Source organism: Oncorhynchus keta, chromosome 21 (assembly GCF_023373465.1).
Source record: "Oncorhynchus keta strain PuntledgeMale-10-30-2019 chromosome 21, Oket_V2, whole genome shotgun sequence".
In the NCBI taxonomy this organism is placed as follows: domain Eukaryota; kingdom Metazoa; phylum Chordata; class Actinopteri; order Salmoniformes; family Salmonidae; genus Oncorhynchus; species Oncorhynchus keta.
This window is the reverse complement of record NC_068441.1, coordinates 44273319-44291496: the sequence shown is the minus strand read 5'-3', so window position 1 is coordinate 44291496 and position 18178 is coordinate 44273319. Positions and strand designations below refer to the sequence as shown.

The 18178-nt window shown below is 47.6% G+C and overlaps 1 protein-coding gene and 1 long non-coding RNA gene across 10 annotated transcripts in view; both read right to left on the bottom strand.

Moving 5' to 3' along the window:
* Window positions 1–13018: 13018 nt before the first annotated feature.
* On the bottom strand, window positions 13019–16163 carry LOC127910388 (uncharacterized). Its single transcript, XR_008074643.1, has 3 exons — window positions 15837–16163; window positions 15640–15762; window positions 13019–15138 (listed from the first exon to the last, which is right to left on the bottom strand). It is a non-coding gene; the product is annotated as an uncharacterized LOC127910388 (long non-coding RNA).
* Window positions 16164–16419: 256 nt separating this feature from the next.
* LOC118377882 (protein CBFA2T2-like) overlaps window positions 16420–18178 on the bottom strand; it is a 99265-nt gene continuing 97506 nt past the window's right edge. For 7 of the 9 annotated variants that reach the window (XM_052473993.1, XM_052473989.1, XM_052473992.1 and 4 more), the window contains one exon: window positions 16420–17673. In XM_052473993.1, coding sequence (XP_052329953.1) covers window positions 17368–17673 — 306 coding nt within the window. In that variant the 3' untranslated portion in view covers window positions 16420–17367. The remainder of the gene's footprint in view (window positions 17674–18178) is intronic. The other 2 variants (XR_008074637.1, XR_008074638.1) reach the window with 2 other exon arrangements.

The following is an 18178-nucleotide window of genomic DNA, read 5'->3' as shown; positions in this document are numbered from 1 at the left end:
ACCCAACAGACTCTAATAGGTGTGGATACTGTATATAACCCAACATACTCTAATAGGTGTGGATACTGTATATAACCCAACAGACTCTAATAGGTGTGGATACTGTATATAACCCAACATACTCTAATAGGTGTGGATACTGTATATAACCCAACAGACTCTAATAGGTGTGGATACTGTATATAACCCAACATACTCTAATAGGTGTGGATACTGTATAAAACCCAACAGACTCTAATAGGTGTGGATACTGTATATAACCCAACAGACTCTAATAGGTGTGGATACTGTATATAACCCAACAGACTATAATAGGTGTGGATACTGTATATAACCCAACAGACTCTAATAGGTGTGGATACTGTATATAACCCAACAGACTCTAATAGGTGTGGATACTGTATAAAACCCAACAGACTCTAATAGGTGCGGATACTGTATAAAACCCAACAGACTCTAATAGGTGTGGATACTGTATATAACCCAACAGACTCTAATAGGTGCGGATACTGTATAAAACCCAACAGACTCTAATAGGTGTGGATACTGTATAAAACCCAACAGACTCTAATAGGTGCGGATACTGTATAAAACCCAACAGACTCTAATAGGTGCGGATACTGTATAAAACCCAACAGACTCTAATAGGTGTGGATACTGTATATAACCCAACATACTCTAATAGGTGTGGATACTGTATAAAACCCAACAGACTCTAATAGGTGTGGATACTGTATATAACCCAACATACTCTAATAGGTGTGGATACTGTACATAACCCAACATACTCTAATAGGTGTGGATACTGTATAAAACCCAACAGACTCTAATAGGTGTGGATACTGTATATAACCCAACATACTCTAATAGGTGTGGATACTGTATAAAACCCAACAGACTCTAATAGGTGTGGATACTGTATATAACCCAACATACTCTAATAGGTGTGGATACTGTATAAAACCCAACAGACTCTAATAGGTGTGGATACTGTATATAACCCAACATACTCTAATAGGTGTGGATACTGTATAAAACCCAACAGACTCTAATAGGTGTGGATACTGTATAAAACCCAACAGACTCTAATAGGTGCGGATACTGTATAAAACCCAACATACTCTAATAGGTGTGGATACTGTATATAACCCAACAGACTCTAATAGGTGTGGATACTGTATATAACCCAACATACTCTAATAGGTGTGGATACTGTATATAACCCAACATACTCTAATAGGTGTGGATACTGTATATAACCCAACAGACTCTAATAGGTGTGGATACTGTATATAACCCAACAGACTCTAATAGGTGTGGATACTGTATATAACCCAACATACTCTAATAGGTGTGGATACTGTATAAAACCCAACAGACTCTAATAGGTGTGGATACTGTATAAAACCCAACATACTCTAATAGGTGTGGATACTGTATATAACCCAACATACTCTAATAGGTGTGGATACTGTATATAACCCAACATACTCTAATAGGTGTGGATACTGTATATAACCCAACATACTCTAATAGGTGTGGATACTGTATATAACCCAACAGACTCTAATAGGTGTGGATACTGTATATAACCCAACATACTCTAATAGGTGTGGATACTGTATAAAACCCAACAGACTCAAATAGGTGTGGATACTGTATATAACCCAACAGACTCTAATAGGTGTGGATACTGTATATATCCCAACGGCATTGATGGAGTTAAGATAAATTGAAGCCAATCTTGCAGCACTCATATTAAGCCTACATGGCCTTGCAATTGCCTAGCAACAAAGATGTGGAACAAAGAATTTGTGAGCGCGAAGTGGATGTTTGACTCACTTATTACAGGTTACATTCGATTAGACTGAAGTTACTTCATACAACCTTTTAATGTATTTTATGTTATTTCTTGGTTCACTTCTACCTAGAATTGAATCATAACCAAAATGTACGGCATTATTTCTTTGTATAATTCAAAATGGCTGGGTCATTTTAACAATGTGGTAAATGAATAATGGATACCTTCCATCCTCAAAATGATAAGCAAGACAGACCACATTTCATGGTCTCATGGTCTGGATGTGGACCGTGGGCTGCCATTTGATTATCACCGATGTAGGCTGTATTAGTTGGCTTGCAGGAGAGGTCCTCGGGCATCCCGTGTGGTGCAGTGGTCTGAGGCACTGCATTGCAGTGCTTGATCCGTCGCTACAGATCTGGGTTCGATCCCGGGCTGTGTCATAGCCGGCCACAACCAGGAGACCCATGAGGCGGCGTATAAATGGCCCAGCCTTGTCCGGGTTAGGGGAGGGTTTGATGTCCTTGTCCTATCATGCTCTACCCCTGTGGCTGGCCGGTTGCATGCACACTGACACGGTCTCCAGGTGTATGGTGTTTCCTCTGACACATTGGTGCGGCTGGCTTCCATGTTAAGAGAGCAGTGTCTCAAGTGTCTCAAGAAGCAGTGCGGCTTGGCAGGGTCGTGTTTCAGAGCTGGCTCTTGACCTTTGCCTCTCCTGAGTCTGTACGGGAGTTGCAGCAATGGGACAAGACTGTACCTACCAATTGGGGAGAAAAAGGAGTGCTCCTCAGTACCCTGGATTCTATATGCTAGAAAATACAATTATGATATCAAATATACTAGATCCATTTTTGTCTCTAGTACACAACACTTGTTGTTTTTCACTATTAGTAAGCATTCTGGATCTATAGGTTTAAACCAGGGTTCTATAGACTAGCAGAATACATTACTTAAGAAATTATCTTTACCACCTGCAGTGTTTGCATACCTGCTCCTTTAAAAAAGGTGTAGGGAAAGCTTGAAACTTCTTTTGGTTTTAGCATTCATTGACGTAACATTACCTCGGTAGTTAAAGTGCGATATAAATGTTGACCCAACATATGCAGAGTTGACCGTGAATGCCGTCTCTGCTAACGCGTGACTGTTACCGTTACATTTCAATCACTCTGTAATGCTGATACGAATTGAATTATATATTTTTTTTATAGTAGTGCAGACTTGGAATATGAACACATGGTAAAGAATTTGAACCTAAGAGGTGTGTGTGTGTGGGTGCATTACTCCTGTCTCTGTGGTCCTCTATCTAGGAACGTGGTCAACTCCAAGGAAAACAAATGCAAAACGTGCTATTAATATGAAACGCTGCTACACTAATTGAACTATATTTCTGATAAAAGACCACAAGGTTAGACATTTCAGTAAGGTTGTTGTCATGCCTTGGTCATTGTATTTTGTGTTTTTGTTATATGTTTGGGTAGGCCAGGGTGTGACATGGGTTTACATGTTGTATTCGTATTGGGGTTTGTATTATTTGGGATCGCGGCTGATTAGGGGTGTTGTTAGGCTTGGCTGCCTGAGGCGATTCTCAATCAGTCAGATGCTTGTCGTTGTCTCTGATTGGGAACCGTATTTAGGCAGCCTGACTTTCGCTTTGTATTTTGTGGGTGTTTGTTCCTGTCTCTGTGTAGTAGTCACCAGATAGTCTGTAATAAGTTTCACGTTCCGTTCTGTTGTTTTTGTATTAGTTTCAGTTATTTCATGTACCGCGTTTTCATTCATTAAAGTAGAATGTATGCACACATGACTGTAAGTCGCTTTGGATAAAAGCGTCTGCTAAATGGCATATATTATTAAAAAAGTCATGAGTAACCTTCACGCTGCATTTCGGTCCGACTTTCAACAGACGAACGCCGTTACAGTTGTCTTTATTTCGATATTATACTTCATTCTAAAATTTATTTTCACGTGAAGTTATGCCTCAAAACAAAAGATGTGTTTTAGAAGGAAAATGTGGCTCACAAAATAAAGGCATTCTTTCTAATAATCTTACAATGAACAACACCAGAATCATCTCCATGGTAACAATCAACAGATTAAATTAGCGAAAGGATCCTCTCTAAATACTTGACTTCATCTAATGCTGATAAAGTATATATATAATAAACCATGTTCTGTTCATACATATACTCCTGAGATTCAGAGAGAGGGCAAGAAAAGACACTCATTATGTTGAAATTTTCCCAGGTTTAAAGAGGAAAGCAAAAAACAATAGGCTACTTAAATACGTTACTATCTTTATGTATGTTTATTCTATACCTCCTATATCTTTGGGTTATTCATTTTGTATTAATGAATTGTCAATAAATGCCCTAGAGAAATAAATTAATCAAATGTTTTTGTCATTTCGCTGGAGCTCTTATCGAGAGCAACTTAGAATAATGAGTGCATACATTTTCATACTTTCCTGTACTGGTCCCCCATGGAAATCAAACCCACAACCCTGGTGTTGCAAACACCACGCTCTATCAACTGAGCAACATGGGAATACAATTGCATAGTTGCACTTGATTTTACTGTAGCTCCTACAGTATTTTATGATGGAAAACCGGTGCAAACCTCACAGCTCTAAAGTACAACAGGTACCATGAAGCTCAGCAATGCTGTGGGAGACAACTGCACACGGCCGAACGTCTGTACAATGCTGTGGGAGACAACTGCACACGGCCGAACGTCTGTACAATGCTGTGGGAGACAACTGCACACGGCCGAACGTCTGTACAATGCTGTGGGAGACAACTGCACACGGCCGAACGTCTGTACAATGCTGTGGGAGACAACTGCACACGGCCGAACGTCTGTACAATGCTGTGGGAGACAACTGCACACGGCGAACGTCTGTCAATGTGGGAGACAATGCTGTACAATGGGAGACAACTGCACACGGCCGAACGCCTGTACAATGTTGTGGGAGACAACTGCACACGGCCGAACGTCTGTACAATGTTGTGGGAGACAACTGCACACGGCCGAACGTCTGTACAATGTTGTGGGAGACAACTGCACACGGCCGAACGTCTGTACAATGCTGTGGGAGACAACTGCACACGGCCGAACGTCTGTACAATGTTGTGGGAGACAACTGCACACGGCCGAACGTCTGTACAATGCTGTGGGAGACAACTGCACACGGCCGAACGTCTGTACAATGTTGTGGGAGACAACTGCACACGGCCGAACGTCTGTACAATGTTGTGGGAGACAACTGCACACGGCCGAACGTCTGTACAATGCTGTGGGAGACAACTGCACACGGCCGAACGTCTGTACAATGTTGTGGGAGACAACTGCACACGGCCGAACGTCTGTACAATGTTGTGGGAGACAACTGCACACGGCCGAACGTCTGTACAATGTTGTGGGAGACAACTGCACACGGCCGAACGTCTGTACAATGCTGTGGGAGACAACTGCACACGGCCGAACGTCTGTACAATGTTGTGGGAGACAACTGCACACGGCCGAACGTCTGTACAATGCTGTGGGAGACAACTGCACACGGCCGAACGTCTGTACAATGCTGTGGGAGACAACTGCACACGGCCGAACGTCTGTACAATGCTGTGGGAGACAACTGCACACGGCCGAACGTCTGTACAATGCTGTGGGAGACAACTGCACACGGCCGAACGTCTGTACAATGCTGTGGGAGACAACTGCACACGGCCGAACGTCTGTACAATGCTGTGGGAGACAACTGCACACGGCCGAACGTCTGTACAATGCTGTGGGAGACAACTGCACACGGCCGAACGTCTGTACAATGCTGTGGGAGACAACTGCACACGGCCGAACGTCTGTACAATGTTGTGGGAGACAACTGCACACGGCCGAACGTCTGTACAATGTTGTGGGAGACAACTGCACACGGCCGAACGTCTGTACAATGCTGTGGGAGACAACTGCACACGGCCGAACGTCTGTACAATGTTGTGGGAGACAACTGCACACGGCCGAACGTCTGTACAATGCTGTGGGAGACAACTGCACACGGCCGAACGTCTGTACAATGTTGTGGGAGACAACTGCACACGGCCGAACGTCTGTACAATGTTGTGGGAGACAACTGCACACGGCCGAACTGTCTGTACAATGCTGTGGGAGACAACTGCACACGGCCGAACGTCTGTACAATGTTGTGGGAGACAACTGCACACGGCCGAACGTCTGTACAATGTTGTGGGAGACAACTGCACACGGCCGAACGTCTGTACAATGCTGTGGGAGACAACTGCACACGGCCGAACGTCTGTACAATGCTGTGGGAGGCAACTGCACACGGCCGAACGTCTGTACAATGCTGTGGGAGGCAACTGCACACGGCCGAACGTCTGTACAATGCTGTGGGAGACAACTGCACACGGCTGAACGTCTGTACGATGCTGTGGGAGACAACTGCACACGGCCGAACGTCTGTACAATGCTGTGGGAGACAACTGCACACGGCCGAACGTCTGTACGATGCTGTGGGAGACAACTGCACACGGCCGAACGTCTGTACAATGCTGTGGGAGACAACTGCAAACGGCCGAACGTCTGTACAATGCTGTGGGAGACAACTGCACACGGCCGAACGTCTGTACAATGCTGTGGGAGACAACTGCACACGGCCGAACGTCTGTACAATGCTGTGGGAGGCAACTGCACACGGCCGAACGTCTGTACAATGCTGTGGGAGGCAACTGCACACGGCCGAACGTCTGTACAATGCTGTGGGAGACAACTGCAAACGGCTGAACGTCTGTACAATGCTGTGGGAGACAACTGCAAACGGCTGAACGTCTGTACAATGCTGTGGGAGACAACTGCAAACGGCCGAACGTCTGTACAATGCTGTGGGAGACAACTGCACACGGCCGAACGTCTGTACAATGCTGTGGGAGACAACTGCACACGGCCGAACGTCTGTACAATGCTGTGGGAGGCAACTGCACACGGCCGAACGTCTGTACAATGCTGTGGGAGGCAACTGCACACGGCCGAACGTCTGTACAATGCTGTGGGAGGCAACTGCACACGGCCGAACGTCTGTACAATGCTGTGGGAGGCAACTGCAAACGGCTGAACGTCTGTACAATGCTGTGGGAGGCAACTGCAAACGGCTGAACGTCTGTACAATGCTGTGGGAGACAACTGCAAACGAACGTCTGCAATGCGAACAACTGTACAATGCTGTGGGAGACAACTGCAAACGGCTGAACGTCTGTACAATGCTGTGGGAGGCAACTGCAAACGGCTGAACGTCTGTACAATGCTGTGGGAGACAACTGCACACGGCCGAACGTCTGTACAATGCTGTGGGAGGCAACTGCACACGGCCGAACGTCTGTACAATGCTGTGGGAGACAACTGCACACGGCCGAACGTCTGTACAATGCTGTGGGAGACAACTGCACACGGCCGAACGTCTGTACAATGCTGTGGGAGACAACTGCACACGGCCGAACGTCTGTACAATGCTGTGGGAGGCAACTGCAAACGGCCGAACGTCTGTACAATGCTGTGGGAGACAACTGCACACGGCCGAACGTCTGTACAATGCTGTGGGAGGCAACTGCAAACGGCCGAACGTCTGTACAATGCTGTGGGAGACAACTGCACACGGCCGAACGTCTGTACAATGCTGTGGGAGACAACTGCACACGGCCGAACGTCTGTACAATGCTGTGGGAGACAACTGCACACGGCCGAACGTCTGTACAATGCTGTGGGAGACAACTGCACACGGCCGAACGTCTGTACAATGCTGTGGGAGACAACTGCACACGGCCGAACGTCTGTACAATGCTGTGGGAGACAACTGCAAACGGCCGAACGTCTGTACAATGCTGTGGGAGACAACTGCACACGGCCGAACGTCTGTACAATGCTGTGGGAGGCAACTGCACACGGCCGAACGTCTGTACAATGCTGTGGGAGGCAACTGCACACGGCCGAACGTCTGTACAATGCTGTGGGAGGCAACTGCAAACGGCTGAACGTCTGTACAATGCTGTGGGAGACAACTGCACACGGCCGAACGTCTGTACAATGCTGTGGGAGGCAACTGCAAACGGCTGAACGTCTGTACAATGCTGTGGGAGGCAACTGCAAACGGCTGAACGTCTGTACAATGCTGTGGGAGGCAACTGCACACGGCCGAACGTCTGTACAATGCTGTGGGAGACAACTGCACACGGCCGAACGTCTGTACAATGCTGTGGGAGGCAACTGCAAACGGCCGAACGTCTGTACAATGCTGTGGGAGGCAACTGCAAACGGCTGAACGTCTGTACGATGCTGTGGGAGACAACTGCACACGGCTGAATGTCTGTACAATGCTGTGGGAGACAACTGCACACGGCCTGAATGCTCTGTACAATGCTGTGTGAGACAACTGCACACGGCTGAACGTCTGTACAATGCTGTGGGAGACAACTGCACACGGCCGAACGTCTGTACAATGCTGTGGGAGACAACTGCACACGGCCTAACGTCTGTACAATGCTGTGGGAGGCAACTGCAAACGGCCGAACGTCTGTACAATGCTGTGGGAGGCAACTGCACACGGCCGAACGTCTGTACAATGCTGTGGTAGACAACTGCACACGGCCGAACGTCTGTACAATGCTGTGGGAGACAACTGCAAACGGCCTAACTTCTGTACAATGCTGTGGGAGACAACTGCACACGGCCGAACGTCTGTACAATGCTGTGGGAGGCAACTGCACACGGCCTAACGTCTGTACAATGCTGTGGGAGACAACTGCAAACGGCCGAACGTCTGTACAATGCTGTGGGAGACAACTGCACACGGCCGAACGTCTGTACAATGCTGTGGGAGACAACTGCACACGGCCGAACGTCTGTACAATGCTGTGGGAGGCAACTGCACACGGCTGAACGTCTGTACAATGCTGTGGGAGACAACTGCAAACGGCTGAACGTCTGTACAATGCTGTGGGAGACAACTGCACACGGCCGAACGTCTGTACAATGCTGTGGGGGAGGCAACTGCAATGCTGTGGGAGGCTGAACGTCTGTACAATGCTGTGGGAGACAACTGCAAACGGCTGAACGTCTGTACAATGCTGTGGGAGACAACTGCAAACGGCCGAACGTCTGTACAATGCTGTGGGAGACAACTGCACACGGCCGAACGTCTGTACAATGCTGTGGGAGACAACTGCACACGGCCGAACGTCTGTACAATGCTGTGGGAGACAACTGCAAACGGCTGAACGTCTGTACACGTCTGTACAATGCTGTGGGAGGCAACTGCAAACGGCTGAACGTCTGTACAATGCTGTGGGAGACAACTGCACACGGCCGAACGTCTGTACAATGTTGTGGGAGACAACTGCACACGGCTGAACGTCTGTACAATGCTGTGGGAGACAACTGCACACGGCCGAACGTCTGTACAATGCTGTGGGAGACAACTGCACACGGCTGAATGTCTGTACAATGCTGTGGGAGACAACTGCACACGGCTGAACGTCTGTACAATGCTGTGGGAGACAACTGCAAACGGCCGAACGTCTGTACAATGCTGTGGGAGACAACTGCACACGGCCGAACGTCTGTACAATGCTGTGGGAGACAACTGCACACGGCCGAACGTCTGTACAATGCTGTGGGAGACAACTGCACACGGCTAAACGTCTGTACAATGCTGTGGGAGACAACTGCACACGGCCGAACGTCTGTACAATGCTGTGGGAGACAACTGCACACGGCTGAATGTCTGTACAATGCTGTGGGAGACAACTGCACACGGCTGAATGTCTGTACAATGCTGTGGGAGACAACTGCACACGGCCAAACGTCTGTACAATGCTGTGGGAGACAACTGCAAACGGCCGAACGTCTGTACAATGCTGTGGGAGACAACTGCACACGGCCGAACGTCTGTACAATGCTGTGGGAGACAACTGCACACGGCCGAACGTCTGTACAATGCTGTGGGAGGCAACTGCACACGGCCGAACGTCTGTACAATGCTGTGGGAGACAACTGCACACGGCCAAACGTCTATACAATGCTGTGGGAGACAACTGCACACGGCCGAACGTCTGTACAATGCTGTGGGAGACAACTGCACACGGCCAGAACGTCTGTACAATGCTGTGGGAGACAACTGCAAACGGCCGAACGTCTGTACAATGCTGTGGGAGGCAACTGCACACGGCCGAACGTCTGTACAATGCTGTGGGAGACAACTGCACACGGCCAAACGTCTATACAATGCTGTGGGAGACAACTGCACACGGCCGAACGTCTGTACAATGCTGTGGGAGACAACTGCACACGGCCAAACGTCTATACAATGCTGTGGGAGACAACTGCAAACGGCCGAACGTCTGTACAATGCTGTGGGAGGCAACTGCACACGGCCGAACGTCTGTACAATGCTGTGGGAGGCAACTGCACACGGCTGAATGTCTGTACAATGCTGCTGGGAGACAACTGCACACGGCCGAACGTCTGTACAATGCTGTGGGAGACAACTGCAAACGGCCTAACTTCTGTACAATGCTGTGGGAGACAACTGCACACGGCCGAACGTCTGTACAATGCTGTGGGAGACAACTGCACACGGCCGAACGTCTGTACAATGCTGTGGGAGGCAACTGCAAACGGCCTAACGTCTGTACAATGCTGTGGGAGGCAACTGCACACGGCCGAACGTCTGTACAATGCTGTGGGAGGCAACTGCACACGGCCGAACGTCTGTACAATGCTGTGGGAGACAACTGCAAACGGCCTAACTTCTGTACAATGCTGTGGGAGGGAGGCAACTGCACACGGCCGAACGTCTGTACAATGCTGTGGGAGGCAACTGCAACGGCCGAACGTCTGTACAATGCTGTGGGAGGCAACTGCAAACGGCCGAACGTCTGTACAATGCTGTGGGAGGCAACTGCAAATGCTGTGGGAGACAACTGAACGTCTGTACAATGCTGTGGGAGACAACTGCACACGGCCTAACGTCTGTACAATGCTGTGGGAGACAACTGCACACGGCCTAACGTCTGTACAATGCTGTGGGAGGCAACTGCAAACGGCCGAACGTCTGTACAATGCTGTGGGAGGCAACTGCACACGGCCGAAAGTCTGTACAATGCTGTGGGAGACAACTGCACACGGCCGAACGTCTGTACAATGCTGTGGGAGGCAACTGCAAACGGCCGAACGTCTGTACAATGCTGTGGGAGACAACTGCAAACGGCTGAACGTCTGTACAATGCTGTGGGAGACAACTGCACACGGCCGAACGTCTGTACAATGCTGTACAACGCCTGTACAATGGTGAGGCAACTGCAAACGGCTGAACGTCTGTACAATGCTGTGGGAGACAACTGCAAACGGCTGAACGTCTGTACAATGCTGTGGGAGACAACTGCAAACGGCTGAACGTCTGTACAATGCTGTGGGAGACAACTGCACACGGCCGAACGTCTGTACAATGTTGTGGGAGACAACTGCACACGGCCGAACGTCTGTACAATGCTGTGGGAGACAACTGCAAACGGCTGAACGTCTGTACAATGCTGTGGGAGGCAACTGCAAACGGCTGAACGTCTGTACAATGCTGTGGGAGACAACTGCACACGGCCGAACGTCTGTACAATGTTGTGGGAGACAACTGCACACGGCCGAATGTCTGTACAATGCTGTGGGAGACAACTGCACACGGCCGAACGTCTGTACAATGCTGTGGGAGACAACTGCACACGGCCAAACGTCTATACAATGCTGTGGGAGACAACTGCAAACGGCCGAACGTCTGTACAATGCTGTGGGAGACAACTGCACACGGCCAAACGTCTATACAATGCTGTGGGAGACAACTGCAAACGGCCGAACGTCTGTACAATGCTGTGGGAGACAACTGCACACGGCCGAACGTCTGTACAATGCTGTGGGAGACAACTGCACACGGCCAAACGTCTGTACAATGCTGTGGGAGGCAACTGCACACGGCCGAACGTCTGTACAATGCTGTGGGAGACAACTGCACACGGCCAAACGTCTATACAATGCTGTGGGAGACAACTGCACACGGCCGAACGTCTGTACAATGCTGTGGGAGACAACTGCACACGGCCGAACGTCTGTACAATGCTGTGGGAGACAACTGCAAACGGCCGAACGTCTGTACAATGCTGTGGGAGGCAACTGCACACGGCCGAACGTCTGTACAATGCTGTGGGAGACAACTGCACACGGCCAAACGTCTATACAATGCTGTGGGAGACAACTGCACACGGCCGAACGTCTGTACAATGCTGTGTGAGACAACTGCAAACGGCCGAACGTCTGTACAATGCTGTGGGAGACAACTGCACACGGCCTAACGTCTGTACAATGCTGTGGGAGACAACTGCACACGGCCTAACGTCTGTACAATGCTGTGGGAGACAACTGCACACGGCCTAACGTCTGTACAATGCTGTGGGAGGCAACTGCAAACGGCCGAACGTCTGTACAATGCTGTGGGAGGCAACTGCACACGGCCGAACGTCTGTACAATGCTGTGGGAGACAACTGCACACGGCCGAACGTCTGTACAATGCTGTGGGAGGCAACTGCACACGGCCGAACGTCTGTACAATGCTGTGGGAGACAACTGCAAACGGCTGAACGTCTGTACAATGCTGTGGGAGACAACTGCACACGGCCGAACGTCTGTACAATGCTGTGGGAGACAACTGCACACGGCCGAACGTCTGTACAATGCTGTGGGAGGCAACTGCACACGGCCGAACGTCTGTACAATGCTGTGGGAGACAACTGCACACGGCCTAACGTCTGTACAATGCTGTGGGAGACAACTGCACACGGCCGAACGTCTGTACAATGCTGTGGGAGACAACTGCACACGGCCGAACGTCTGTACAATGCTGTGGGAGACAACTGCACACGGCCGAACGTCTGTACAATGCTGTGGGAGACAACTGCACACGGCCGAACGTCTGTACAATGCTGTGGGAGACAACTGCACACGGCCGAACGTCTGTACAATGCTGTGGGAGACAACTGCACACGGCCGAACGTCTGTACAAGTTTTTGCTGTTGTGCATTTTCATCTTCCATTTGTATTCTGTAACTCTGGGTGTGGCTGGATGGCTGATAATGAAGATAAATTATATACGCATCAGAGAACAAGACAAGTGTTTCTGTATATTTATTCTGTGTACAACAATGGACAGTTACAGGCAATGACACACTTGTTTAGCGATTGAAAACTTTGGTGATGCATAACAGCTTGTAATTACCTGAACACTTTGTATTTTTATATTGCTCTGAAATTAGTCATAATGCTTTATTTTACAATGTCGAGCGGCGGAACGACAGTTTTGACACAAGCGTACATAAAGTTGAAGTTGTAAGTTTACATACACTTAGGTTGGAGTTATTAAAAGTAGTTTTTCAACCACTCCACACATTTCTTGTTACCAAACTATAGTTTTGGCAAGTCGGTTAGGACATCTACTTTGTGCATGACACAAGTAATTTATCCAACAATTGTTTACAGATTATTTCACTTATAATTAATTCACTGTATCACAATTCCAGTGGGTCAGAAGTTTACATACACTAAGTTGACTGTGCCTTTAAACAGCTTGGAAAACTCCAGAAAATGATGTCATGGCTTTAGAAGCTTCTGATAGGCTAATTGACATAATTTGAGTCAATTGGAGGTGTACCTGTGGATGTATTTCAAGGCCTACCTTCAAACTCAGTGCCTCTTTGCTTGACATCATGGAAAAATCAAAGGAAATCAGCCAAGACCTCAGAAAAAAATGGTAGACCTCCACAAGTCTGTTTCATCCTTGGGAGCAATTTCCAAATGCCTGAAGATACCACGTTCATCTGTACAAACAATAGTATGCAAGTATAAACATTATGGGACCACGCAGCCATCATACCGCTCAGGAAGGAGACACATCCTGTCTCCTATCGATGAACGTACTTTGGTGCTTAAAGTGCAAATCAATCTCAGAACAACAGCAAGGGACCTTGTGAAGATGCTGGAGGAAACAGGTACAAAAGTATCTATATCCACAGTAAAACGAGTCCTATATCGACATAACCTGAAAGGTCGCTCAACAAGGAAGAAGCCACTGCTCCAAAACTGCCATAAAAAAAGCCAGACTACAGTTTGCAACTGCACATGGGGACAAAGATGGTACTTTTTGGAGAAATGTCCTCTGGTCTGATGAAACAAAAATATAACTGTTTGGCCATTATGACCATTGTTATTTTTGGAGGAAAAAGGGGGAGGATTACAAGCCGAAGAACACCATCCCAACCGTAAAGCACGGGGGTGGCAGCATCATGTTGTGTGGGTGCTTTGCTGCAGGAGGGACTGGTGCACTTCACAAAATAGATGGTTACATGAGGAATAAAAATTATGGTTATATTGAAGCAACATCTCAAGACATCAGTCAGGAAGTTAAAGATTGGTTGCAAATGAGTCTTCCAAATGGACAATGACTCCAAGCATACTTCCAACGTTGTGGCAAAATGGCTTAAGGACAACAAAGTCAAGGTATTGGAGTGGCCATCACAAAGCCCTGACCTCAATCATATAGAAAATCTATGGGCAGAACTTAAAAAGCGTGTGCGAGTAAGGAGGCCTACAAACCTGACTCAGTTACACCAGCTCTGTCAGGAGGAATTGGCCAGAATTCACCCAACTTATTGTGGGAAGCTTGTGGAAGGCTACCCGATATGTTTGACCCAAGTTAAACAATTTAAAGGCAATGCTACCAAATGCTGATTTAGTGTACGTAAACTTCTGACCCACTGGGAATGTGATGATAGAAATAAAAGCTGAAAGAAATCATTTTCTCTACTATTATTCTGACATTCCACATTCTTCAAATAAAGTGGTGATCCTACCTGACCTAAGACAGGGAATTTTTACTGTGATTAAATGTCAGGAATTGTGAAAAACTGAGTTTAAATGTATTTGGCTAAGGTGTATGTAAACTTCCGACTTCAACTGTACACACTCAAAAGAGGAACCTGACGAATAACTTTTGACAAATAGCAAGAAAAGTAGGACAGCTATACTGTACATACAAACAGGATTGTAGCGGTGACTTCGCGATCATGTCACCTCCAAAATGTATTTCCAGACGTGAGATGCTCTAGAGCTGGTACAGTTTATTACACTGTCAACGCCGACCCATAACCCTCTTTTCTGTAGAGCTGGTACTGTTTATTACACTGTCAACGCCGACCCATAATCCTCTTTTCTGTAGAGCTGGTACTGTTTATTAGAGCTGGTACTGTTTATTACACGACCCATAACCCTCTTTTCTGTAGACTGTTTATTACACTCGTCAACACCGACCCATAACCCTCTTTTCTGTAGAGCTGGTACTGTTTATTACACTGTCAACACCGACCCCTGGTACTGTTTTTCTGTCAACACCGACCCATAACCCTCTTTTCTAGAGCTGGTACTGTTTATTACACTGTCAACACCTCTTTTCCGACCCATAATCCTCTTTTCTGTAGAGCTGGTACTGTTTATTACACTGTCAACGTCAACCGACCCATAACCCTCTTTTCTGTAGATCTGGTACTGTTTATTACACTGTCAACACCGACCCATAACCCTCTTTTCTGTAGATCTGGTACTGTTTATTACACTGTCAACAACGACCCATAACCCTCTTTTCTGTAGATCTGGTACTGTTTATTACACTGTCAACACCGACCCATAACTTTTCCTGGTCTGTTTTTCTGACCCATAAGAGATCTGGTACTGTTTATTACACTGTCAACACCGACCCATAACCCTCTTTTCTGTAGATCTGGTACTGTTTATTACACTGTCAACACCGACCCATAACCCTCTTTTCTGTAGATCTGGTACTGTTTATTACACTGTCAACATAACCCTCTTTTCTGTAGACCCATAACCCATAACCCTTTTCTGTAGATCTGGTACTGTTTATTACACTGTCAACACGACCCATAACCCTCTTTTCTGTAGATCTGGTACTGTTTATTACACTGTCAACACCGACCCATAACCCTCTTTTCTGTAGATCTGGTACTGTTTATTACACTGTCAACACCGACCCATAACCCTCTTTTCTGTAGATCTGGTACTGTTTATTACACTGTCAACACCGACCCATAACCCTCTTTTCTGTAGATCTGGTACTGTTTATTACACTGTCAACACCGACCCATAACCCTCTTTTCTGTAGATCTGGTACTGTTTATTACACTGTCAATACCGACAATAACCCTCTTTTCTCTTAGCTTTATATACACAATGGTAAACTAGGAAATATGCAGTAACCCTCTTTTCTGTAGATCTGGTCATTACACCGACCCATAACCCCTTTTCTGTAGATCTGGGTTTATGTCAACACCGACCCATAAAAAGACCACCCTCTTTTCCAAAATTACACTGTCATACCGACCCCCCACTGTCCTGTTTAAATCAAAATCTAACCCTCTTTTCTCTTAGCTTTATATACACAATGGTAAACTAGGAAATATGCAGTGAGTACTTCGATCATCACTCAGACATTCTACCCCCCCCCACTGTCCCCTTAAATAAAATCTGGGGATTGAAGTCCGTCCTCAGTTGTCTCAACTCTACTGGGGATTGAAGTCCGTCCTCAGTTGTCTCAACTCTACTGGGGATTGAGATTTTGGATGAAGCGAAACAAGTGTCCATCTGTCAGGTAGATTGTCTGTTTGTCCAACTGTTGAAGATGGATCCTCCCAAGTCCCAAAGTAGATGAGTCTGTCTTCTGCCCACCATCACCAAAGCAATCTGTCCTCTTTCTGTGTAACATGACTGGTGACATCAGTGACCTCATTTCCTCCTCCGCTCACTCAATGTATGCGACATAACTTCCTGTCCATGTCACTTCCTTGGCTAAATTAAGGTTGGTGTCCAGAGCTGAGGGTCATGTCTTAAAAACAGCTTTCTTCCCTTGTCTCCTCTCCCTCGCAACCGCTAACTTAAAGACACTTTTAGAACCTAAATAGCCAACTGCTAACCTAGATACCTTTAGAACCTGAAGAGACAAACGCTAACCTAAAGATACCTTTAGAACCTAAATAGCCAACTGCTAACCTAGATACCTTTAGAACCTGAAGAGACAAAAGCTAACCTAAAGATACCTTTAGAACCTAAATAGCCAACTGCTAACCTCGATACCTTTAGAACCTGAAGAGACAAACGCTAACCTAAAGACACCTTTAGAACCTAAATAGCCAACTGTTAACCTAGATACCTTTAGAACCTGAAGAGACAAATGCTAACCTAAAGATACCCGACGGGTGACAGCCAAATGATGGAACAATGGAAACCAGCACCTTCCACCGTCAGCAGTTCAAGAGGAAAGGGAAACAAAGAAAGGAAGCCATTTTGGGGTATAAGGTCCTGGTGTCCATTTTAACAGTCAGGAACAACAGAATGGAAGGAAAATGGGAAGGGAGGCCATCTTGAGGACCAGTATCACTGGTCCTAGTTCTGACTTTTACTGCCCGTTGGTCTCTAGCATCAATGTGGGAGTGGATGGGGTGGAGGAAGGAGAGGCGACTGACCCCTTCTCCCCCCCGGGGCTGGCAGTTGTTGGGACGCTCTCGGGGGCCTTGGCTCCTGCGGTAACAGCGGCCCTGGCAGCTGTGATGGCGGACACGGGCTTGGGCTGGGTCTGCAGGCCGGGGCTGCAGATGAGGTGGTGGCGCTCCCAGTCCTTGTGCTGGCAGAAGGAGCCGCAGTAGCGCGCCGCATTGCAGCCACTGCACGTCTCGCTGGCCTTGCGACCACAGTTCCAGCAACACTGAGGGGGAGAGAGAGAGAGAGATGGAGAGTTTAGTAGAACTAAATAATATACTATGGCTATGCACGTCTGTGTATGTGTAGTGTAAACTACGTGCAGGGGGAGTGAGTTCACTAATAGGAGGAGAGGTGTGTGTGTGGGGGACAGGGACAGAGTTAAGTTCACTAATAGGAGGAGAGGTGTGTGTGGGGGACAGGGACAGAGTTAAGTTCACTAATAGGAGGAGAGGTGTGTGTGTGGGGGGACAGGGACAGAGTTAAGTTCACTAATAGGAGGAGAGGTGTGTGTGTGTGGGGGACAGGGACAGAGTTAAGTTCACTAATAGGAGGAGAGGTGTGTGTGGGGGACAGGGACAGAGTTAAGTTCACTAATAGGAGGAGAGGTGTGTGTGGGGGGGACAGGGACAGAGTTAAGTTCACTAATAGGAGGAGAGGTGTGTGTGGGGGACAGGGACAGAGTTAAGTTCACTAATAGGAGGAGAGTTGTGTGTGGGTGACAGGGACAG